General features: G+C 45.9%; 2 protein-coding genes across 2 annotated transcripts in view; both read right to left on the minus strand.

Annotated features, from left to right (window-relative positions):
* The window catches only part of CMTM6 (CKLF like MARVEL transmembrane domain containing 6), a 28,030-nt gene extending 13,637 nt beyond the window's left edge, over nt 1–14,393 (minus strand). Inside the window, exon 1 of the mRNA XM_019508801.1 lies at nt 14,246–14,393. Coding sequence (XP_019364346.1) covers nt 14,246–14,359 — 114 coding nt within the window. The 5' untranslated portion in view covers nt 14,360–14,393. The remainder of the gene's footprint in view (nt 1–14,245) is intronic.
* An 8,911-nt stretch (nt 14,394–23,304) lies between these two features.
* The window catches only part of DYNC1LI1 (dynein cytoplasmic 1 light intermediate chain 1), a 60,108-nt gene continuing 58,721 nt past the window's right edge, over nt 23,305–24,691 (minus strand). The window contains exon 13 of the mRNA XM_019508803.1: nt 23,305–24,261. Within this exon, the coding sequence (XP_019364348.1) occupies nt 24,149–24,261 (113 nt within the window). The 3' untranslated portion in view covers nt 23,305–24,148. The remainder of the gene's footprint in view (nt 24,262–24,691) is intronic.

Genomic DNA, 24,691 nt, shown 5'->3' on the forward strand with positions numbered 1-24,691 from the left:
CTGAACCTGTTCAGCCTCCACAAGAGAAGGCTAGGGGGGGATCTAGTGGCCGTTTACAAACTGGTCAGGGGGGACCAGCAGGCATTGGGGGAGTCCCTGTTCCCCCAAGCACTACCAGGAGGGACTAGAAATAACAGTCACAAGCTGGCAGAGGGTAGATTCAGACTAGACATCAGGAGGCGCTACTTCACTGTCAGGGCAGTTAGGATCTGGAACCAACTTCCAAGAGAAGTGGTACTGGCTCCTACCCTGGGGGTCTTTAAGAGGAGGCTAGATGTACACCTTGCCAGGGTCGTTTGACCCCAGTACTCTTTCCTGGCATGGCAAGGGGTCGGACTTAAGGATCTGCTCAGGTCCCTTCTAAGCCTACCAACTATGAAACTATGAAAGCCCCTGTCCCCCAGACCTGCTTCCCCACAGCCCGGGCTCTGTGGTTGTCAGCAGCTATGCAGAACCTGGGCCAGCTGCAGACATCTGCTGCCTCTCTGCCCCGGCCAGGGCCCCAGCTGCCTTCCAGCCCCAGACCGGGCTCTGGGGAGGCAGCACATAAAGGCGATGCTCCTCGCTGTGCTGCCCTCACTGCTTCTGCAAAGCAACACTGGAACCCGGCATGAGAGCACAGCAGTGAGCACAGAAAGCTGCCTGTTCCCAGCTCCCCGCTGCCCTGCCACACTTCCCCAGTGTGCACAGCAGCAGCGTGGGCAGCAGCGCAGGGTTGTGCCCTTCTCTGATGCCCCTGCCTGCAGGGGAAGGGTGGCAGGGCAGTGGGGAGCTGGGAGCAGGCAGGCAGCTTTCTCCACCCCCACTGTGCCCTGCTACACCAGGTTCCAACACTGCTTTGCAGAAGTGGTGAGGGGAGTACAGCGTGGGGAGCATTGTTGGTATGTGCTGCATCCCCAGAGCCCAGGGCTGGGTTTGGGACTGGGAGGCAGCTGGGGCTGGGGCGGAGAGGCAGCAGTTGTTTCTAGCTGCCTTAGGTTCTGGGTGGCTGCTGACAGCCACAGAGCCTGGCCTGCTTGCAGCAGGGCTTCCATGAGAGCAGCCCGGACTCCGTGGCTATCAGCAGCTACCCAGAGCTGGGGCTGGCTGCAGCCGGGAGGCTACAAACAGCTGCTGCCCTCCTGGCCTGGCCCCAGCTGTCCCCCGGCCTGGGCTCCAGGAAGACAGCAGGTGCTGGCACTGCACCACCCACTGGGCCTGGGGAGGCAGCAGCTGTTTGTAGCCTCCAGGCTGCAGCTGGCCCCGGCTCTCGGTAGCTGCTGATAGCCACAGAGCCCAGGCTGCTCCCAGCAAGGCTTGCAGCATCCCAGCTGCCTGCTCCTGGCTGGCAGCAGCTACTCAGAGCTGGAGCCGGCTGCAGGCGAGAGGCTGCAAACAGCTGCTGCCTCCCTGGCCCCAACGCGTGGTGAGGAAAATGGCCTCATATGCCATGCTTGGCATGTGTGCTAGGGGTTGCTGAGCCCTGAGTTAGATGATAACAACTAGAGTGCTGGTAAAATGCTCATCTCTATTGTAACCTCTGCTGTTACAGCAAGAGATGTAAAATATAAATCTGAAATTTGCCTGAATTTGGACAGAGCCTGTGAGAGGTGGTGGGTATGTGAACATGTTTTATTAGATAATGCAGGCCGAGTCCTGTCCAGCTCCTACTCAATAAGCTTGAATGCTGACTGCCTCCCAGCCAGTTACTGTCCTGCCTCCAGTCTCTCCTTTTTGTGAAAGGTTGCTGAATGCATGGTCTCTGGACAGCTCCAGGTGCATCTGGATGCCATCAGATTTCCGGACCCTTGCCAATCTGGCTTTTGCCCCGGAGCATATAGCACAAAGAATATGCTCGTGGCATTGGTCAAGGATCTTTACTTGGACATCAGCAGGAGTAATTGTGACCTGCTGATCTTACTAAATCTTGCAGTGGCCTTTGATACAGTTGACTGTGAATGAAATGCTGATAAAACCTGGTTAGTATTCATGGGACCACTCTAAATTGGTCCTGCTCTTTCCTAGCAGGGAGCTCCCAGAGAGTAGTATTTGGTAAATGCCTAAGTAAAGGTAAGCCCAGCAGTTAGGAAGGCTACCTAGGATACAAGGAATTATTTTTACCGAGGTGACTGGTTGGGCATGGGAAAAAAAGGCATTATCAATGTACCTTTAATTTTATGGCCAGTCAAGCTTTCTGTACCTGAATGTCTTAGGCTAGTGAAGCCACACTAATAGTTTTTGTACCTGATGTTGGCTATGTAGGGTGGGGAAGTCTAGCAGTAGGACAGTGGCCAAAATGACAATTGCAAACAAAATTGTTGCACAAAAGCTTAGAGAATATCATAAAATAGCTTACAAATCTGGTAGACCTAAAAGTGTCATTTATTCAGTTCCGTTATAATTTGACACGCCCGTTATCGGAACAGGCATCAAGAGTTACACAGTAAATTATGCATAATTTTTTAAATATTCTTTTAAGTAGAATAATATTATAATAAACAGTTCCTACAACAGCAGATATATAGCGACCTTGTGGGGGGAAAAAATGGCATCTATGTAGCAAATTTTAGTTGAGGGTATGCAGCTAGGGGAAAGATTCTTTTATCTACTTCCTTCAAAACAGAGAAACATTTCTTGTTTGTGGGGAGCCTGGTTCTCAAATCTGGTATTCAAACATTTGTATTTAAAGTTTTCTTTAAAGGGTAATTGGCTTTTTTTCTTTAGATATACAGTGCAGTGAAGTCTGGGTAGTAGATATGCACCAATATATCAATCACCTATTGGATTGGCACCAATAAAAGGAAAATTAACATTACTGGCAATCGGCTTTTTTTGCCGGTGTAGTCAATAATGTCACCACTAAATGCTGTATGCATGTGCGCAGCTGCAGCATGCATGCAGCCAGGAATGCAGCCCAGCACCCTGGAGAGCAGTGTCTGGTCAGTAAGTTGGGGGCGGGGTGCAGATCAAGGCCTCTGTGGCGAGGGAGGGAGTGGAGCTGGGGCAGACGCAGGCACTGCACAGCCAGGGCAGTGAAAGCGACCCCATTGGGAGTGGGGCGGAGCTGCTCAGCCTCTTCCCAGCAGAGGGTATGGGGCTGGGGGTGTGCTCAGGACAGGCGGGAATGGGGTGGGTGGCAGTGGCGTTGGTAGTTTTGAAGTGGCACTAGTTCACCCTGTGGCCACCCCTCCCAGCACTGCTGCCGCCTGCCCCAAGCACAGCCTTGGCACAACTGTGATCCCCATGCTTTCCCTAGGGTTGTGCACAATGGTGGGGTGTGACCCTCCAGCCAGTTAGTGACCCAATTGACTGTGTAGGTGTTGACACCACAGCCCCCTAGTTTTTTAATGAGAATGGGGTGAGAGACAGTGTCGAAGGCCTTCCTAAAGTCCAGAAATACTATGTCCACTGCTACACCTGTGTCTAAGGATTTTGTGACCTGGTCACAGAAGGCCACCAGGTTGGTCTGACAGGACCTGCCTCTAATGAACCCATGTTGGTCGCCCCTAAGCATAAGCTCCCCTGCTGGCCCCTCGCGGACACACACCAGGATAATTCTCTCAAAAAGCTTACCCAGGATCAAGGTAAGACTAACTGGCGTATAGTTTCCTGGGTCCTCCTTCCTCCCTTTTTTGAAAATGGGAACCACATTGGCCCTTTTCCAGATCTCTGGCACCACACCAGAGCACCACAAGTGCTCATAAAGCCGTGCCAGGGGTCCCGCAATGACCTCTGCTAATTCCCTCAGCACTCTGGGGTGAAGATCAACAGAACCAGCATTTAAATACATCCAGTCCCTCCAGAAGTTCCCTGACTAGATCCTCCCTGACCCTAGGCCTGGGTGCACCTCCCCTGGGGCCTGCAGGGGTCCCAGAGGGGGAGGGTGACCCAGTCCCTGCTCAGAAAAATGGAGGCAAAGAAATTGTTAAATAGGTTAGCTTTGTCATCTGGTGCGACGACCAGATTTCCTAGTGTGCTTTGGGTGGGAGGCAAGGGTTATGAGCAGGGCTGGGGAGGCAGGGGCCTTGGGTAGGGGACACAGCAGCCGGACGGGGGGGCAAAGGTCATGAGCAGGGCGGGGGGGCAAGGGTCATGAGCAGGGCTGGAGGGCAAGGGCTTTGGGTGGGGGGCAAGGGGCACAAGCAGGGCATCCTGCCATGTACCCCCTGCCCTCATTTTGTTTTTCTGGCATGCCAGCACCTTCCAAGGTAGGCATTGTGGGGGTTTTCAGCACTCCAGCCAAAAACTGTTGCCTACCCTGATCTAACTCTATTCGAAATAGGTGTGGGTAGATGCAAGAGTAAGAGACCTGTCTAAAACATGGAATCTGTCGATGCTACAAAATGCAGAATTGCAAAATAGCAAAATCAGGATCCTGTAATTCACCAGAGTGAACAAGATTAAAAGCCAATGGCATTATACTTCCAGCACTACTAATGTCCACCAGATTTATTGAGAATTCAGGATTTAGCTGTACGTAACATAACATTTAACATAACACTCGTCCCTGACTCCAAAGTTATGTGCTTAAATGCGTTTTAAAGTGTTCAATGGAAAAAGCAAAACTTGCAAGAGAGATGCTACAACTTAACATCACCTCCTGCCAGTTTAAAATGATTTCTTCTGTGCTTTAGAATGCCTTACCAAGCACACTGCTTCTTTCTTTTGACCATGTAATTGAATTAGGTTAGATTCATCTCCAAGGCCAAAGTTCCTCTGTTAAAATGCTGGTTTCCCCAAGGTTTTCTAAGGCCTTGTTCATATCTCAAAGTTTTGAAATGTTAATTGCTGGCATTTATTTGTACAATTAAGTAACTTGAAGATAATATTGAATGCGTCCCCTGCAAGGATAAGAATGGAAGCCTCCATCCTGAATTTTCCTACGGTACATATAGGCTCAGTACTTTTGGACTGTAAATTCCACAATCTAAACCATGCCCAAGTGACAACACTTCAGATTAATATTTTATATTGAATACTTAACAGTAACAAACTTAATGCATCTCAGGAATAGAAAGAACTAGAGCTCAGCAACTAAAACAATATGATTATTTCTCAGCATATATTTCTTATGTTTTTGGTCATAGATCCTATTCTTTACTAGCACTGAAAACTGAAATCAACTGCCTTCCCTAGACAAAGAAAAAACATTAGATGAGAAAATACATGCTAACCCAACTCAGAACAGAGCTCCAAGACCCAAATAACCAGGATCAATCTATATTAAATTACCGAACTATTAGGTGTAAGCCACAGGAGGTGACAGTGCTGGTTAGGCCTCATTTAGAGTACTGTGTGCAGGTCTGGGCTCTGCATTTTGAAAAAGATATGGAGAAGTTGGACAGTCCAAAGGCAGATGGAACAAGTGATACAGAGGACTGGAGACAAACCATACAAGGAAAGGTGGGGACAATTAATAAGCATGTTTAGCTTGCAGAAAAGGCAATTAAGGGGAAACATGACAGTAGCCTTCAAATATCCAAAAAGCTGCTATGAAGAGGGAGACAACTTAAGTCTCTCTTGCTGCAGAGGGGGCAGGATGCACAGAAACGGCTTTAAATTGCAACACAGTAGGCTTAAATTGTGTCAGGAAAAAACTTCTCTCATTGTTAGAGGAGTGAGGCAGTGGAACCAACTGCTTAGGGAAGCTGCAGAATCTCCTTTGACAGTTTTGAAAATAAGCTTGGATAAACACTGATCAGGGATGATTCAGGAGTAGCAATGCCTGGAGTGTACTGTGAATACAACTCAAAAGCTAGGAGACTGACCCCAAGACCTCCCCGAGCATTGCCATAAAGAGTTCTGCAGCCCAAAGCAGGTGGAAATAGAAGACTACCATGCCTAGTAGCAAAAGAATGAAGCAGAACTCCACAACCAGCTTGGTTATGAAAGATGAAAGGAGCTGGGGCAAGTTTAAGAAAGGAAACAAGTGACAGAAAAGGGATTTCTGGTCTCTTACTTAGGTTATGCAATGTATTGAACTCTATTTGGGGTCCCCGGAGTAGAATAGAAGGGTCTGATTATCCCATGTTTCCAGGATCTGATTGTTGCCATATAGTGTCTGGGTTTTCTTTTCTTTCTTTTTCCCCCCACCTTCCTCAGAAACATTGGGTGTTGGCCACAGCCAAGGCTGGAGATTTTGACTGGGGCGTGCCAATAGTCCTGCTGGGACTTAGAAAACAAACAGATTCCAGGCTAGAGGGTCTTGCTTCTCTGTTCAGGGAGAACAATCACCATATTTGAGATCAGGACACAGAGTGTTGGGTTATTTTACTTTCCTCTGAAATGGAAGGCATGGTCCTCTTCCTTGGACCTTAAGCATATTTTAACAAGCATTTTTCTGTCCTTATATTAGCAGGACACTGACAGTGCTGTCATCCCCCTGCTTTACCTGGGGCAAGTTAAAAGGAGCCCCTTCCAGCCCTACTTATCTATGATTCCACTAAAAGAGGAGTGCACAACTGTTTGAAAAAAAATCTACTTGGATTAGTTTTATTGCTACACTAACAAACAAGGAGGACTTCTTAAACTGCATCCCCAAAGGATGCATCCTAAATCCAATACCATTCAAATAAAGTTCATCGTCAGAGATGATCCAAGTACACTGGAGCATGTCTTACAGCAGGTGGATGGACTACAACGTCCAATGGCAGCCCTTGAGAGATTAGCAAGTGGCCTGTGGGCCCCTGTCATCCACCCCAGAAGGGGCTGAAGTGCCCAAGCTGTGCACGTGGCAAAGAAGGGACCCACTGTCACACTGCAAGCGGGTGGTGTGTACAGTTGTGGGGGGTTCTTGCAAGTGCAGCAGCGGGTGGGGGGAAGCCTACATGGCTAGGAGAAGGGGGAGCTGGGCTGTCAGTGCTGTGTATGCAGCAGCTGCACGGAGTGGGAAGCTGGGCCTCTGGACTTCCCCTTTCCAGATGTGTGCACCACAACACACACCCTCCTGACTGTGCAGGGAGAGCTAGGTTGCCTATTTTGCAGAGATGGTCATGGTGTCATGGTGCAGAGATGCTGTACAGTGGAGGAGGGGCACTAGGCAGCCCAGCTTCCCCCCTCTACCAGCTGTCCATACTGTGTGAGCATTCCTCCCCCTGCCCACTGCATGTGCAACACAGGAGCACTGCACTGCCTGTGTTGCCAATGCGGCTGGGAGACAGGAGAATCCAAGCTGCCCACACTGTGCCAGGGGGCACCCGGGTGGTCTGCAGCCCTGAGTCTGGCCTGTGTGGTATGTGGCCCCAGGGTGCCTGAAAGGTCAGTAGTCTTGGACTACATCATCTCTTGAGGCTCTTACCAGCCCCTCCATGTGTATAACAACAACTTTGGAGCAAGAGTTGATGATTCTTTGTCTTCTCTAACACCACAAGGATTATTAACATTTGCTAACAGGATAGATAAAAATCAAAGTTAAAAAAAAACCTGGATTTTTTTTTATTTAAATCAGATTTTTTTTTATTTAATCATATGTTTTATATTTTTTGTTAGGATGCTTTTTTAAAAAAAACCTATATAAAGATAATTTTAATTTAAGATATGTTAAAGCTCAAAGATATCATCATGCAATAAGGATTATAACTTCTAATTATATACTATTTGAGACAATATATTCATGTAACTTTTTTAGAAAAGTTTTATAAATAGGTCACAACAGGCCATGCACTATATTAGGGGCCCAATCTTAGGAGGTTCCCAGAGGCTCCTCTATAGATTAGCAAAGATTAAAGAAAACCACTCGACCCAATGGGACTTAGTGCTCAGTCTAAAAGATCCCATTAAGCATCTCTGTGATGCTTAGTTTCAGTTTTCAAACTGTGGATTTGTGTCTCCAGAAATAACATCCTTGTTAACAGTAGTATAGAGAGATAACAGACCTGACTACCCACCCATCACCCCTATTGTCTCTGCAAGTTTGTGTACATAGAGTCAAGCCCTTACCTTTCTCTAAAAGTGCAAAATTACAAAAAAATAAATAAATAAGGGGGGCAGGGAGTAGATCTGGACAAGAAGGAGGAGTCTGGAAGCTAGGACCCTATTTTATCACTGTGCAAATATATGGGTTTTCCTCAAACAGGGACCAGTTTCCACATAGTGCATTCTGTTTCCCCAGAAGCATTATCATGGATACTAATTTCACCTCCAAAAGCCTCCCTGGGCAAAAGCACCTAAGATGGACAAATGCCTCCACCCTATTTCCTTAACCCTTCCCTACAAGAAGCTCCTCAGAAAGCTATATTGCCATTGAGGTCCCTGTCACCAGATACACAGCAAATCTTCTCAGCACAACTTTTGAACAGTGGTAATTTTGGTTTAAATTGCCATGAAGAAATGCTGTGACGAATGCCCGCTCCAGACCTATAGACTAACCTGTACAGAGCAGAGAGATCTTCTGCACTAACAATCAGGAAACGGGTACCCAAATTCTCTCCTGACTTTCCCCCCAGCTTTAGGATTACTACATCTACAGTATGCATGACATAACAGTGAAACGTGAGCTGTAAAAGGTTTTTTGCTATTTTTAAATCATTATCCTTATAGTTCTGTCCATGCATACCAGAAATGAATACCTCCTTTTTCACTTGAGGGCAAGTCATTCATTGATGCCAACATCATATATACAGCTAGTAGTTAGTTTAAGAATGCCCCATCTCTACGATAGCCTTTCTACACAATGAAAAGCTGTAGAGGTATAGGACTGTAAGAGCTTAAGGACTGTTGTTGGAGTCAACAGTGACACCTCACAAATGAAATCTTCTGGTTTAGAATTATATTGAAGGCTGCTAATCAAAGATGCTTCTGTTACAAGTGTCCTATATAGTACAGCTTGTGCAGGAAGTGAACAACTGAAAAACCAGAACGCATCTCTCATTGATGACACTTGATGACGCTCCTTTTTAGTCTGAGGTTATGCATTAGTATTTTTACACGCAAACTTTTGTTTTTAATTCCCCACTTAGATGACAAATATTATGACTTTAGGTACAAATTCAGATCTAAGATCTTGGCATAACATGTCTTTCCCTATCTACTTATGCAAAGAATTTGAACCAGATTTTAGGTAGCAAATAAGATTATTTTCATATTAAGCAACTGAACTCCATAAGAAACACAATGGGCACATCTACATGTTCGATAATGCGCTGTAAGTATGGCGTATTAGATTTAGTACCTATAATAACAGGCACTAACTTAATGCACTGTACTTGGCACTACTGCGCATTAGCATAGGTGAGTGCTTTTTTAGTGATGTTAATGCGCATTAGATTAAATCTACTGCACATTAGTACTTTAGCATGGGCTTTACCTGCTATGCTAATGTGCAGTAGAATTAGTCTGCTGTGCATTAAGCATCTTGTGTAAATGTGCCCATTGTTCCCAATATTGCTTTGGCCGTTACATCTTTATGGGAGTAGCAGGGCTCCTGAAGGGACCTGCATTTATGTAAACAACTCTGCAGGCTTGGGAACAGAGGCAGGTCACCTGGGCAGAGAAAGATGGGGCTTTTATCAGCAGGTAGAGAGGGTCTGAGGTATCTGCCAGAGGGCTAAGAAGCTTCTTTTCTATTTAAGTGGCACCGGCGGCTTAACCTTGAGCTCTGCTGTGGCAAGCTCAAAGCCTACTTAGAAGAAAACTGGTACCTCAGAAGCCCACAGACTGAGAGTGGGGCCCAGTAAGGGGTCCAGGCACCTATGGACCTGGACCAGAGGATCCATGTGCCCAGGGAAAGATTGAGCCAGGCTGGAGGGGTCTAAGTTGGACTAGAGGGTCCCCAAGTCCAGAGAAGGGCTAAAAGTTGGATTAAGGGGGCCAAGAGCCCAGAGGAGGGGCTGCATGCAGGACTAGGAGTCTGAGAGCCTGGAGGAGGGGCTGCGTGTGTGACCAGGGGCCTGTGGCCTTCCTCTGAACTTCTGTAAGGGACTGGGGGTCCACAGGCCCAAAGGGACTGAGTGTATAAACTGGCAACACCAAAGAGAGACCCCCAGGAGGTTTGGGTCATGGTGTAGGGCAGGAATGGAGCTACACATTGAGCCCTTAAGGTTACAGGTCCCCTGGTGGGGCGATCCAAACATAGCCCTTAAAGCTACAGGTGCACTGCAGAGGCACAGACCAGTCAAGAGGGCTCTTTGATTTTAAGGGTTGAATTGAGGCTATTGGGGGTCTTAGCAAATGGACTAAAGCTCACTCTTAAGGCCTGTAGGCAGCCTCAATTATTCAACCTCTAGTAAAAACAAAGCATAGCTGGTAAGCAATTAAGGGAGGGCTACAATAGAGACTGAGCTGGGAAAGAGCTACGCAGCCATCAGGGGGGTGTCATAGCTGCCCCTGGGGCACAAACCTGCCACAAGGGGATCCAAAAATAAGGTGCTCCAAAGAGAAGCTTCAACAGAAGCAGTCAGTAATACACTTGTATTACTATGTGCATTTATAAATTAGGAGAAAAGTGATCCCACAGTAATACCTGAATATGATGGAACTTAAATCTGGAAAGTAACTTCCTGCAATTGGTTTTACTGTATTTTAGGGAACACTGTCACAGTGAAGTCGCAGGTGATCTGATGAAGCAACATCCTACTTAAAAGCATACTAGATAGTTGACTGTACAATATTAACTTGAAGTTATTGTTATGCATATTATTATACACACAACTATCTCTAGAAATACCAAAATGCTGTCTAGTATACAACTACAGTAAGACAGTCTCTACCCCAAAGAGCTAAACAGACAATACAGGAAATGGTTCAGAAACAAACAGGTAACAAGACCTGGCCAAAGCTGTGCAGCAGGTCACCAGTAGTTTCAGGAGTTGAACTCAAGTCCCCTGAGTCCTACCCCAGTGTCCCATCTATTAGATCACTTTGCTTCTCAAAAGATTGCAGTATCATGTTTACCAGATTTTCAAAAGCAGCAGTTTTCAGGATTTGTAATAAATATATTTTAATTCAATATATTTTAATAAAATATAAAGACACAGATTTGCTTCCTTATAAAGTGGTATGTCACTCATCTTCACCTAAAATTATCTTAAAGATTGATTCAGGATTTGTGCTCTGGCCAAGGACTCAACAATTTGTATATTTCAAGAAAGGGGAGTCAAGGTAAAAGAAAAAAAATTAGCTGCCTATTGGGGAGTACAAAGGAAGTCTTGCTCTTGATACCTTCCCTTTTTGTCTCCCTGCCACTGATAGGCTCCAGTAATAAACTGCCAAAGCCTTAGAAATATCAAGTTTGCACCCATAGAGGTCTACCAGTTTCCCGTCTTGCTTAAGATTGGCCCTAGCAATTTATTTCCTTCCTTCCTAGAAAAGCTTTTAAAGAGAAATGCCCCAGCCAAGTAAACACAGGCATGTGAGCAGTCTACTACATAAGTCAACAGGACTGTTTATACCAGTCTAGGTGTTTCCAGAAGTTTGTTTCGTGATAAGCATTAAAACAAAAAGTACAAGTTAACCCCCAAAATAGCTGAAATAGTGTTAGCTTCAAGATTGTTACAGGGTTCTTCAAAAATTCTTTTTAAGTATAACTTTAAAAAATACTAAGTGCTTTCTCTTACCAGTACTTTGTATCTTTTTTCAAGTGATGGTCATGCATTTTAAAATTTTGATTGCTTCCTTTTTTGGCAATGCCCAAATAAAAACAAGAGGTGGAAACCACCTGGTGCTCTCATGGCGATGACGTATTTCAGACTCAAAAGTCATTCACATCAGAGTCAGTTCCTATTAACTGTATCTATTATTGGATGCCCTTTTCCATTTGGGTTTCACTACCTCCTTGTTAAGGTCTAGGCTGCTGCTCTTGCCATTAATCACAGCAAACAGCATTTTCAGAGACTCCATATATGTGATATTTTAGATGCCCTAGGACAGTGGTTCTCAACCTTTTTAGACTCAAGTCATCCCTTGGAAAATGCCAGCTCTTCACTTTCACCTACTGCTTGACTATGGGAAAATACTAAACTGAAAAAAAACTCAGAAAGACTGCAACAGGTCTGAATGGTTTTGACACCAGATTCCTGTTTGAAATCTGAGTTTATCTTGTGAATCATGTTTAGGTATATGCATATCCTTAAAAGGATATCAAGGCACCCCAGGATGACCCTGGTTGAGAATCAGTGCTTTAAGAGTTAGGATTGAACACTTGTCAGATGCTATGCCAAAAACTCACTGGTGAGCTGATGCAGTAAAATGGATAAAAGATAAAAGGACAGAAGGATGTTCTAAATGGATTGTATCTGGGAGCTTATTAAAGTTCATTTATGAGCTATCTTCCACATTTAAAAATAAAAATCAAGAGACATTATAAAATACACATCAAAAGCCTAAAGGGTTTAAGATTCTCTGACTTGAAGTGATGCACTGTATTTCCCCACTCATGCTACAGCTGTTCACCATAACAACCATCAGAGGAGGGAAGCTCTGGAATATCCTTCTAATGATTTTTGGTTTTAGACAGAGCTTAAGACATGCATGAATTATTACATACTGTAGTTTCCTGTGTCAGGAATGGACTGGACTAGATGACCCAGAATGTCCCTAGAATGAGGTGTCACTACGGTCTACTGACACTTATGTTAAAGGATTTTTTAGTGCAAAGCATTACATTTTCCATGTGGGTTCAGCCCATCTTAATTTCAGATTAAAATGGTATGAGCACAAGTACTGAGGTGACAGTCACACTGGACTGTGCTCTCTCCTCTAATTTATCTGAATCTACAGCAGACTGAGATAATTTGAAACATGGCATGCTAGTACTGTGAAGATGCCTCCCTCTTCAGAGGCAGATTCCAATATTTGAATCTGTTGCAAATATTATATTATAGCTGCAATACCAGTGAGTCATCTTCCTTTCCAGCCTTTAAAAGATCAGCATTTCTTACGCAGCACTGGATTTAGGCTATTTTGTCAGCGTTTTAATTTTTTCAAAGCTAGACTTTTTAGATAAAGTTAAACTTCCTCTGAAGTACACGGCGGCTGTATGAATATCAGTGAAGGACCAACTATGCTGACTTGTAATTTGGTTAGGATTTTATTTTAGGGTCTGTTTTAAATTTGGATAGGATAATGCCCTTCCCTAACCTCCTTCACTTCTCTGTACTAACAGGTGCACTTTAGTTTCCTGCTCCACCCAATATCTAAAGCCAACTGCCTGGCAGTGGCAGCAGCATTCTGAGGCAAGCAGTGCCCAGAGAGCCCACGAACTTCATGGCTCATTATAATCTACCTGCTCCTTTCTAGACTCCTCATTCCAGGCGTTGTTAAAAAACCTGTCCTTTTTAACAGTCTTGATGGTCCACCATTGAAGCTCGCCTTTCTTCTGCCATCCTGCTCAGGTGCTCCTGGTCAGGAAGTTCCTCTATCAGCACCCAGCAGACTGTTTTAAACTCATTCCAATGAAGGTAGGTTTGTTTCTGCTTCTCCCTCAGACTGAATCATTGGGCCCTAAGGCCTTCATCCTAGTAGTGAAGCTTCCAGCTTAGTTTTAACTGGGGAAAAATATGTGTGGTGTTGCACCTCACTGCCTGCACCCTGCTCTTCAAAATCCTAGATCCACCCACCCTCAGGGTTCGAATTACACTTTGACTCTTGGAGAGGTCTGCAAAAACACTTAAACCAATTCACTGATTAACAAGTCCACCTAAGTGAAGGAGCAATCTGCTTGGAGACCCTCCCCCCCCGCATTATGATTTTTCAAATCTTATAGGGGGGCTCTCATCCCCTGTAATTCGCACCCTACCCGCCCCACTAGTATTATTTTGTATGGGGAGGGGAGGGGGAGACCAGCACCAATTAAAAAGTTTAAGGGAAGAAAGCAGTTAGGGAATGAGGGAGAGCTCAGGCATGAGGTGCAAGGGGTGGGGAGGGAAATAGGGTCAATATAGTTGTTGGTTGAAAGAAGCGCCTATGGACGGTCTCCACCTCCCCGCCGCTGACACCGATGCCTGCAGGCAGTCACCCTGCCTCCAGGGGGGGCCCGCGGCGTTCGTGCCCGCAACTTTGCAAAGAATTTTTCCAACCATTTAACCGGTCTAATAAAAGATATGGCACCTACCCAAAGAAATTTGTCAGTCAATACAGTGATACTTACAGCTTTGTGGAGGCAGCTTTCACTGCCAAACACCAAGCACCCTTCTCACAACACCCCCCTCCCGCACCCCTGGCCCGGGGAAGGCTCAGGGCAACCTCTGCCCCCGCCTGCATCCCCTCAGCCTCTGAGGGCCGCGCTGGGCACAGCCCGGGGCCGAGGTCCCCCCGCCTCCGCCCCGCTCACCAGTTGCAGAGCCTTGAGGGCAAGACGCAGGCGGCCCAGGTGGGGGGAGCAGAAGCGGCAGGCGCGGGCATCTTGGGGCTCCGTGGTGTCCTCGTACACCGCGCCGTTCTCCATGGTCGCCGCTGCCAAAGCGAAAGCAAAAGGCGTGGGGCGGCGCGGCGCGGAGGGGCGGGGCAGGCGGAAGCGGCCTAACGCAGCAGATCCGCCCGCCCCTCGTCCTTCACAGCGCCCCCACGCGGGCCGGCGCGGGGGCAGGGCGGGGCTCTCGACCCGCTCTAGTCAGTCCGCGCGTGAAGGAGCTTTCAGACCGACGCGCTACCCCGCCTCGGCCGCCGTCTGTCCCCCAGCTTTACAACTGCCGGTCACGAAACAAACCCCGAGGTGTCAACACAAAGCCCTCAGGCGCGGGCTGCAACAGAAATGCCGCTTGCTTGGTTTCCTACCGAGAAAAGATCTGGGATTTTCCAAGGAGCGCCTCACCTAGGGGGACTGCTGAGGCCTGCCGGCACGGGGCATCGCCGCCGCCTCCTTTTCCGAGGGGCAGCCCCTGGCACTCGCCGGCCGGAGGGCTGAGCGCTCTCGGCTCCACTAGGGCGCGGGGGTCTCTGCTGCCTGGTAGGCATTTAAGAGGCCAAGCATGATCCGGTATGTTACACCCTACTCAGGTCCTCAAAAAAATCACCAATACAAAGAAGGTGGGTGGATGTCCCTGCTTTTTGTGACACTATTTTAAGGCTAACTACATGCAAAAGTAGATGCATTAAGGGATTCTTCAGGGGCTCGAACAGGGCCACACTCAATGCACTCAGACACTTGAGAGGTAGCTTAGGATCTGTGCTGTCAAGAGCAGGGGTTTTCAACCTTCTTCCATTTGCAGATCCCTAAAAAAAAAAGTGAACAGCAGTGTAGACCCCTTTGGAAGTTTCTAATGGGGGTGCAAACCCCTTTGAATTGCAAATGGGTATTCACACACTTTCGATTGATCACAGTCCTCTTTTGCCTTAGACCACAGGTTGAAAAAAAGCAGTGTTTCCCAAACTTTACCAGCCTAAAGGCACACTTACATTAATAGTTTTTCCGTGGCACACCTGTTAAGGCATTCCCCAGCCTCATACCTATTGTAGCTCATTGCCATGGCAAAATTCAGCGGCACGCCTGTTCATTTCTGACGGCACGCTTTTGTGCACGGCACACTGGTTGGGAAACACTGAGCAATACCTTTTGTTTAGCAGCTAGGTCAGCACAGCCCCCTGGTGTAAATACAGCACATGGCAACACAACAGAATTTTCTGCTGGAGTAGCTAAACCACCTCCCGTACACTCCTCACTAAACCTGACAAGCATCAGCATCCTTCTTTTGGCAGAGGTATGCTGGAGAAACTGCTGGTACAGATGCAACCAGAAGGTGAGGGGGGGAGGGGGGAGGAAGCAGAGGTTTAAAAAAAAAATCCCTAGCCAATTTAACTATACTAGCAACACTTCAGTATAGCCCTGGCGGCATGAATAAGTAGCAAGTGAGAAAAAGCAGCAGTTATACTGGCCCACATCTCAGAGGAGGTCAGCCAGTAGGACTGCCTAAGTTAGAACTTGTCCAGACCTCACTGGGAAGGTCCTAGGATATGCAGACAATTGCCTAAATAAAGAAAAGAAGAATCACGTTATAGCTGCTATCAAGGCTGTGTCCAGACAAGCATGGATGTGCAGTAGGCACCACACATACCTTGCAGCATGGGGAAGGAGGGGGTTGATTCTTGGAGATCCTGGGGTCAGAAAACACATACCAAAAAAAACAACTGCAGCAGCATGCATGGTGGCAGTGTGCACTGCCCAAAGCAGGAGCCTAATTGTGGATCAGGCTTCCTGCTGCGGGAGGCCCCAGGCAAGGCTGCTGGGGCCAGCACAGTTGCTGGCCCCAGCCTCCCCTTAATTTACATCTTCACTGATTGGCTTTCTTGCATGCATACCAGCCTTTGGCTTTTTTACTATTAATTCCGTCTAGGAAGAGCACACACCAAATGCGAATGCTTCCTCAGCCTGACAAATGAGGCTGAAGTTGGTTCCTTATTCCCAGTTCCTTATTCCCGGTACCTGGTTCCTTTTTCAAAGCTAATCTAGACCCAATAAAAACTTGTTCTTAATGAATTACACATCCTAAAGAGACAGAATTGGATTACCTATGCATATGTACTAATTAATATGTAAAATAATATCTCACATCAAGAACAGAGCCCTAAACGAAGGTCAGATTAGGATGAGATTATGGGGCAAAACACTTCTTGGGCCACCCCATATTTCATGGTGATGCCACTGGGGGACTGTCCCAAAGAACCCTGACCACAGTCCCACTCAGACCAAAGCACGGTTTGCCCGTGCCAGGCTGCCGACTAACAGCCCCAATGCCCACTATACTCAGTATAATGGCTTGAATAAAGAACTAGCTTACGGGTTGGGATTATGGCTAGAAATTCTGCTTGGGCCAGCCAACAGAATTCTTCTGTGCCATTGGGGGACTGTCCTGGATATCTGTGACCAGAGACTTGTCAGGCTGCCAACAGACAGCACCCCAGCCACTGTGCTTAATACATACAACTGAATAAGGAACTGGATTTTGGGCTGGGATTATACCCAGAAATCCTTCTTAGGCCACCCCAGACCACACCTCTGTGGCATCGGGGGACTCTCTTGGACATCTCTGACAAGAGACATGCCCGGCCCAAAGTGCAGTTTGGCAGTGCCAGGCTGACAACTAACGCCATCCCCCAGATGCTGTGCTAAGTATCTGACCCTGAAAAAGGAACTGGATTTTGGGCTGGGATTAGACCCAGAAATCCTTCTTAGATCATCCCAGACCATATCCCTGTGCCACCAAGGGATGCTTCTGGACATCTCTGACTACAGATTTGCCTGGCCCAAAACACAGTTTGGCTGTGCCAGGCTGCCCACAGACAGCACACCAAGCCAGTGTGCTAAGTATATGGAACCAAATAAGGAACCGGATTATGGGCTGGGATTAGACCCAGAAATCCTTCTTGGGCCACCCCAGACCACACCTCTGTGCCACTGGGGGACTCTCCTGGACATCTCTGAATAAAGACATGCCTGGCCTAAAGCGCGGTTTAGCCACCCCTAGTTGCCAACTGTCACCAGCCCCAAGACACTGTGCTAAGTATATGGAACTGAAAAAGGAACTGGATTTTGGGCAGGATTATACCCAGAAATCCTTTTTAAGACACCCCACGCCATGCCTCTATGGCACTGGAGGACTGTCCTGCACATTGCTCAGGACAGACTTGCCCGGCCCAAAGTGCAGCTTGGATGTGCCAGGCTGCCAATTGACAGCCTCCAGCCACAGTGCAAAGTATATGGATCTGAATAAGGAACTGGATTTGCGCTGGGATTATACCCACAAATCCTTCTTAGGCCACCCCAGACCATACCTCAGTGCCACGGGGGGCACTTTTGGACATCTCTGAATAGAAACTTGCCTGGACCAAAGGGCAGTTTGGCTGTGCCAGGGTGCTAACTGACAGCACCCCAGCCACTGTGCTAGATATATGGACCCAAATAAGGAACAGGCTTTTGGGTTAGGATTACAGCTAGAAATCCTGCTTGGGCCACCCTATGGCATACCTATGTGCCCCCAGAGGACTCTCTTGGACATCTTTGACCAGAGATTTGCTCGGCCCAAAACATGGTTTGGCCATGCCCTGCTGCTATCTGACAGCACCCCAGCCACTGTTCTAAGTATAATTGCTCGAATAAGGAACCGTTTTTGGGGCTGGGATTTGAGATGGAAGTCCTTGTTGGGCCACCCCACTCTATGACTCTGGAGCACTGGGCGATTCTCCCGGGCAGCCCCGACCAGAGTATTGTCTGGCCCAAAGCACAGTTTGGCTCTGCCACGCTGTCAACTCAGAACACACCACCCCTCCAGCAACTGTACTAAGGACAATGGTTTGAATAGGGAACTATTTTTGGGCTGGGATTAGAAATGGAAATCCTTCTTGGCCACCTCACACTATGACTGTGGCACTGGTGGACTCCCCCAGACATCCCTGACCAGAGTCTTGCCTGGCCCAGAGCGCAGTTTCTTCATGCCATGCTAGTAATTGCAGTCCCTATATCCATTAACATTATAAAAGGCTTAGTCTGTCTGTCTGTCTGTATGTCTGTCGTAATGCTTCTAGCCAGCTGTGTATGCACCCCCGAGGGGGGGAGGCAGTAATTGGCTGGGTGGCACATGCTGCGTGGGCCCAAGTTTGCACTGCTGCCGGGGAATTTTGGCGGTGGGGAACGTACCCCAGGTATCCGAGCAGCTGGGCTGCCCCTTACCTTCCTGCCTGAGGGCCAATGGGGTATCATGGTGGCCGCCCATCCTGGATGCCCGCCAGAATACTAGTAGGGACAGGGAGATGGGTGGCAGAGAGGGAGAGAGGGGAAGGGGGTGCTATCATTTGACAGTCTGACATGGTCAAACTGCGTTTAGGGCTGGGCAAGTCTCTCGTGTCAGATGTCCAGCAGAGTCTCCCAGTGTCACAGAGACATGGTGTGGGGTGGCACAAGAAGGATTTCTAGGTATAATCCCAGCTCAAAACCCAGTTCCTCATTCAAGTCCATATACTTAGCAAAGTGTCTGGGAGGGTGCTGTCAGTTGGCAGGCTGGCACAGCCAAACTGTACTTTGGGTCAGGCAAGTCTTTGGTCAGATGTCCAGGACATTCTCCCAGGACCACAGAGGCATGTCATGGGGTGGCCCAAGATGGATTTCTAGGTATAATCTCAGTCCAAAATCGAGTTCCTTATTTGGATCCATGTATTTAGCACCATGGCTGTAGTGGTGTCAGTTGGTAGCCTGGTGTGGCCAAACCACACCTTGGGCCAGGCAAGTTTCTGGTCAGAGACGTCCACGAGAGCCCCCCAGTGCCACAGAGGTGTGGTCTGGGGTGGACCAAGAAGGATTTCTGAGTATAATCACAGCCCATAGTCCAGTTCTTTATTTGGTTCCATGTACTTAGCACAGTGGCTGGGGTGCTATTGGCAGCCTGATACGCCCTAACTGCGCTTTAGGCTGGCAAGTCCCTAGTCAGAGATGTCCAGAAGAGTCCCTTGGTGGCACCATGGTATGGTCTGGGGTGGCCTAAGAAGGATTTCTGGGAATAATCCCTGCCCAAAATCCAGTTCCTTATTTGAATCCAGATACTTAGCACAATGTCTGGGTGGTGGTGTCAGTTGGCAACCTGGGGAGGCTAAACCATGTTTTGGGCCAGGCAAGCCTCTGGTCAGAGATATCCAGTACTGTGCCCCCCAGTGCCACAGAAATGTGGTCTGGGATGGCCCAAGAAGAATATATTGGTATAATCCCAGCCCATAATCCAGTGCCTTATTCAATTCCATATACATAGCACACTGGCTTGGGTGCTGTCAGTTGACAGCCTGGGACAGCCAAACCGCACTCGGGGCCGGGCAAGTCTCTAGTCAGAGATGTCCAGGAGTGTTCCTCAGTGGCACAGGGACATGGTCTAGGGTGGCCCAAGAAGGATTTCTGGGTATAATCCTGCCCAAAATCCAGTTCCTTATTCAGTTCCATATACTTAGCACAGTGTCTGGGAGGTGGTGACAGTTGGCAACTGGGGGTGGCTAAACCATGCTTTGGGCCAGGCAAGACCCTGGTCAGAGACATCCAGGACCGTCTCCCAGGACCATAGAGTTATGTTTTGGGGTGGCCCAAGAAGGATTTCTAGCTATCATTCCATTCCAAATTCCAGTTCCATACTTGGGTCCATGCACTTAGCACAGTGGTAAGGGTGGTGTAAGTTGGCAGCCTGGCAAGGCAAAACTGCGCTTTGGTTCAGGCACGTCTTTATTCAGAGATGTCCAGGAGAGTCCCCCAGTGGCACAGAGGTGTGGTCTGGGGTGGCCCAAGAAGGATTTCTGGGTCTAATCCCAGCCCATAATCCAGTTCATTTGGTTCCATATACTTAGCACACTGGCTTGGTGTGCTGTCTGTGGGTAGTCTGGCACAGCCAAACCATTTTTTGGGCCAGGCAAATCTGTGGTCATAGATGTCTAGAAGCATCCCCTGGTGGCACAAGGATATGGCCTGGTGTGGACCAAGAAGGATTTCTGGGTCTAATCCCAGCCCAAAATCCAGTTCCTTGTTTGCATCCAGATACTTAGCAGAGTGTCTGGCAAGTAGTGTCAGTTGGCAGCCTGGCACAGCAAAACCACACTTTGGGCCGGGCATGTCTCTTGTCAGAGATGTCCAGGAGAGTCTCCTGGGTGCCACGGAGGTGTGATCTTGAGTGGCCAAAGGATTCCTGGGTCTAATCCCAGCCCAAAATCCAGCTCCTTATTCAATTCCATATACTTAGCAGTGTCTGGGGTGGTAACACTTGGCAACCTGGTGCAGCTAAACTGTGTTTTGGGCCAGGCAAATCTGTGGTCAGAGATGTCCAGAAGCATCCCCCAGGGGCACAAAGGCATAGTCTGGGGTGGTCCAAGAAGGATTTCTGGGTATAATCCCATCCCAAAATCCCATTCCTTATTCAGTTCCATGCACTTAGCACAGTGACTAGGGTGGTCCCCCAGTGGCATCACCACTATATTTGGGGTGGCCCAAGAAGTGTTTTGCCCCATAATATCATCCTAATCTGACCTTTGTTTAGGGCTCTGTATGTGATACGAGATATTATTTTACAACTTAATTAGTACATATGCATAAGTAATGAAATTCTGTCTCTTTAGGATATGTAATTTATTATTAACAAGTTTTTATTATGTCTAGATTAGCTTTGAAAAAGGAACCAGGAATAGGGAACCAGGCATAAGGAACCAACTTCAGCCTTATGCCTGACAAAGGGTATTTATAGCTGAAAGCTTGCTAAGAATTTTTCCAACTTTTTGAGTTGTTCTAATAAATCAGATTTACCCAAAAAAACCCTTGTCTGCTTATGTCTTCAGACCAAGACAGCTACAACCTATACCCATTTACTCCTTTGCATTCTTTTCATGGTTATTTGATTCTCCTGTAGGATTTTAAGAGGGCAACAGCATTTAAAGGTCTTGATTGATACTGGGACTCCTATTCAAGGAAAGAAGTTTTTCCTAAAATTGAACCTGAAAATGTGGGGTTGACATCCATTTACAATAGAAACAAAACAATAGTTTAGGCAAATCCTTCGCTAATTATTGACTTAAAATTCCCAGTGCTTCAGTTGTCAAGATTCAAAAAGGACATTCAAGCCTACTGCAGAAAATACTAAACTACTCTAAATGGCATTTGAGTCACTGTGCACTGGAATATAAAGAGGACAGGTATTTACAATTAATGTTTCGTTTTGTGTTTTGAGGTGCTGTTTTAGAGCAAGTAATAACTGCTTAGTTGTAAAACAGAGTTTCACATCAGTTGCTTATCTCTCTCCCAATGGAATAAACTACTACTTTATTATCAAGTACTTTAAGTTACAATTTTTGGTGTATTTTCCTCAAAATGAAGAGGATGAACCCAAGTACTGAGGATACCCCAACATCCTTCTAGGTCTTCTTTTATCCCTGAAAAGGAACAGCTAGGATGATACTCAGTAGCTTAAAAATATACCACAATAGAATTTTAGATTTAATGACATTTCATAAAGAAATTTTAATTCTAAAAAGGAATCCACAAGAAGTGTAATGGACCTTAACCCTGGAGCTATTTGTCCCACTTCAGAATGGATCTCTGATCCCTTGACATGAGACACTTGAACAAAACTCAAGTGTTTGCAAACTGAAAGACTTTCTGGCAAAAACTGAATAGTATAAAAATAGTGTTGAAATTTAAGTATGCTAGAATTCTAAAGTTTCAGCCTCTGAAAACATGTGCTGCGGTACTGCGGACCACTGAAATTTAGCCAGGAAAACACGCTGGTTATTTCAAGAGCCAGACAAATTCCTATACACATGTTAAATACCATGCTGAGAAAGTATTATACATGGGTACACAGAGCAAGTTGGGTAAAGAGTGACATGCCATGGGTCAATGGCTAGAAAACCTTACATGAAAAAAACATTTAATGCTATATTTTTATTCCTGTTGGGAAACAACTGGATCACTATTATGGTGGCAAAAGTCTGCTATCATTGCATCCTAGATTTGTTACTTCCAAGATTGAATAAAGCAACTCAAAAGAACAAACAGGCTACTATTTAAATAATCTGTTAGCTAAACTGACTCCGTTTAATCTCAGATCACTAGCACCTACAAACAGCTAAACAAACCCCTTGGAAGCTTAGGCCAAAATAAAGCGCATTGTTATGCTGGTTTCAAGAAAGTGAAAAAGTTACTTAGGTATACAGACTACTTTGAAACTTTTGTAACTCTGGTTTGGAAATAGGAACTTCAATTAATGTTAAGTATATCACTATACTCAACATTAATATTAGGATGTAAACATTACAAAGTTTTATTGGGAAAGTCACTGGAATTGAAAAGAAAATTTTATGTACCTGAGCTAGGTCGAGTACTTACATAGCACTGCATTCTGCCTGCAGTAACTTGCTTAAGAGCTTACTAGTTGAGCTTTTAAAAAGCCTACCCATAGAATCAGTTGAATAAAGAATTAGTATTTATTGGTCACTTTAAGAAAAAAAAACTTGAGACCATAAACTCAATATGAGAGAAATCTCCCACAAACTGAGGGGAGGAGGGAGGAAGCATGTGCAAACAAACCAAACCAACCACACACAGTATATTATGCACAATTTGCTTATTTAGAAAGTTACTGAAAAAAAAAAAAAGCATTTAAAGGAAACTAACATCCCAGTAGTGTTGCACTGTGTTATGTAGACAGACCACATAAATTACAGAAATCTGGCAAGTTTGCTTCACTCCTAAAAATGTTAGCGCAAGATGGTGTCAGTATGCAGACCTAATGGTTTCTCTGACAGTGGCAAATTGTTGGAAGGCTTAAAGCTGAACCAGTGTCAGTTAGCAGAACAAAAGCTGAATATTCTTAAGTATTTAGCCTTTGAAAGTGAATGCGTTAAATGCTTCAATTAACATACAACAGAAAGCAATATGAATTATTGAAATTTGAATGCAGAGAATACTTTATTAACCAATTACAGTTTTGATGACTGATTTTAAAAACCATAACTTGTGTGGGAAACAAGGGGGATGTTAAGGCTGAGCCATATATATTATAGACAAAAATCAGGATACTGATAATCTGTACATTTAACCTCTGCTTTTCTCTTTATACATCTTTTATTCGGTGTCAGAAATTATAAAATAAACAAACCCATAAGCTGGCCAATACTTTAAAAAAAATTATTCTTGAACAAAAGTTTAGCCAAAGTTTTTGGATGCTGCATAAATCTCACATGAGATCAAATATGTTTGCAGCCATATTCCAAATGAAGTATTAAAATTTTTAGTTATTGTTGGTGCACAAAATTATAACAAATGATTATCTTTCGTTCCAGCAAAACTAGTTCTCTCCCTCAGAAGTTAAATCTGTTTAAGATTGTATTAAACTCAACTAGAATAGTTTGGGATACCAATATAAATTAAGTGCCCATGCTGCATATCCATTTTCCAACTCTAGACAGCCTTGAAACAGTATATGATTAAAGTGGACATACTTGCAATATTACAGAATTACATGGACTTTTCAACAAAATTCATGAATTAGTTAATTCTTTGTCAAATTGCACTGTTAACAGTAGTCCAACACAGTGTGATATTTTTCCCCATCTGTACAGCTCCCTTTTGTGAAGTTGGGCAACACACAAGATCAAGATAATTGTTTGTCCTTCTCTGAAAAAGGAATTTCGGCTCCTTAGTTCCAGTCACTGAAGGAAGAGGCAGAGGCAAGTTTGAATTATCTCAGAAAAGAAACAGAATAAATGGCTTTATTTGGTGTCTTCAAGATGCTTCACCTTCTGTAGGGGACGTAGGTGTTGTAGGAGAAACCAGTTCAGGTTTTCGTGAAATTCTGTCCAATTCTGCCTGAACATCCGTTAAGACTGGCTTTTGGCCTATTAAAAAAAAAGTACACAGGAGTTAGGTTTAAAAACAGAAGGTACTTTTCCCACAACCACATTATTTCTTAAAGACCATCCTTCAAATCAAACGTTTAAGGTTTCCTTGCTTACTACAGCTCATTTGCCACTTTACTTATACACTTCAAATGTACTGCAAGGGTACAACACTAAGTCATCAGTAGGAAAATGGCAACCACCAGAGATTTAACTTTTATACTACAGACCCCTCTCCTCTCAAAAATCAGTTTCCCCACCCCAAAATGGGGTGCATGTCTTAAGGGGGGGGGGAGGAAGCCAATTTCTTCACGTGGAAAAGCAGCAAGCTCGGAAGTAATACATGCTATGCTGCTGCCAAGATGACAGTCTTGTGATAACCCTCTCAGCCAACAGCTGAACACCTGAGGCAGCAAGGAAGTTGCTGGTA

The sequence above is a fragment of the Gavialis gangeticus genome, unplaced genomic scaffold, assembly GCF_001723915.1.
Source record: "Gavialis gangeticus isolate Ggan-Ray unplaced genomic scaffold, GavGan_comp1, whole genome shotgun sequence".
NCBI lineage: Eukaryota > Metazoa > Chordata > Crocodylia > Gavialidae > Gavialis > Gavialis gangeticus.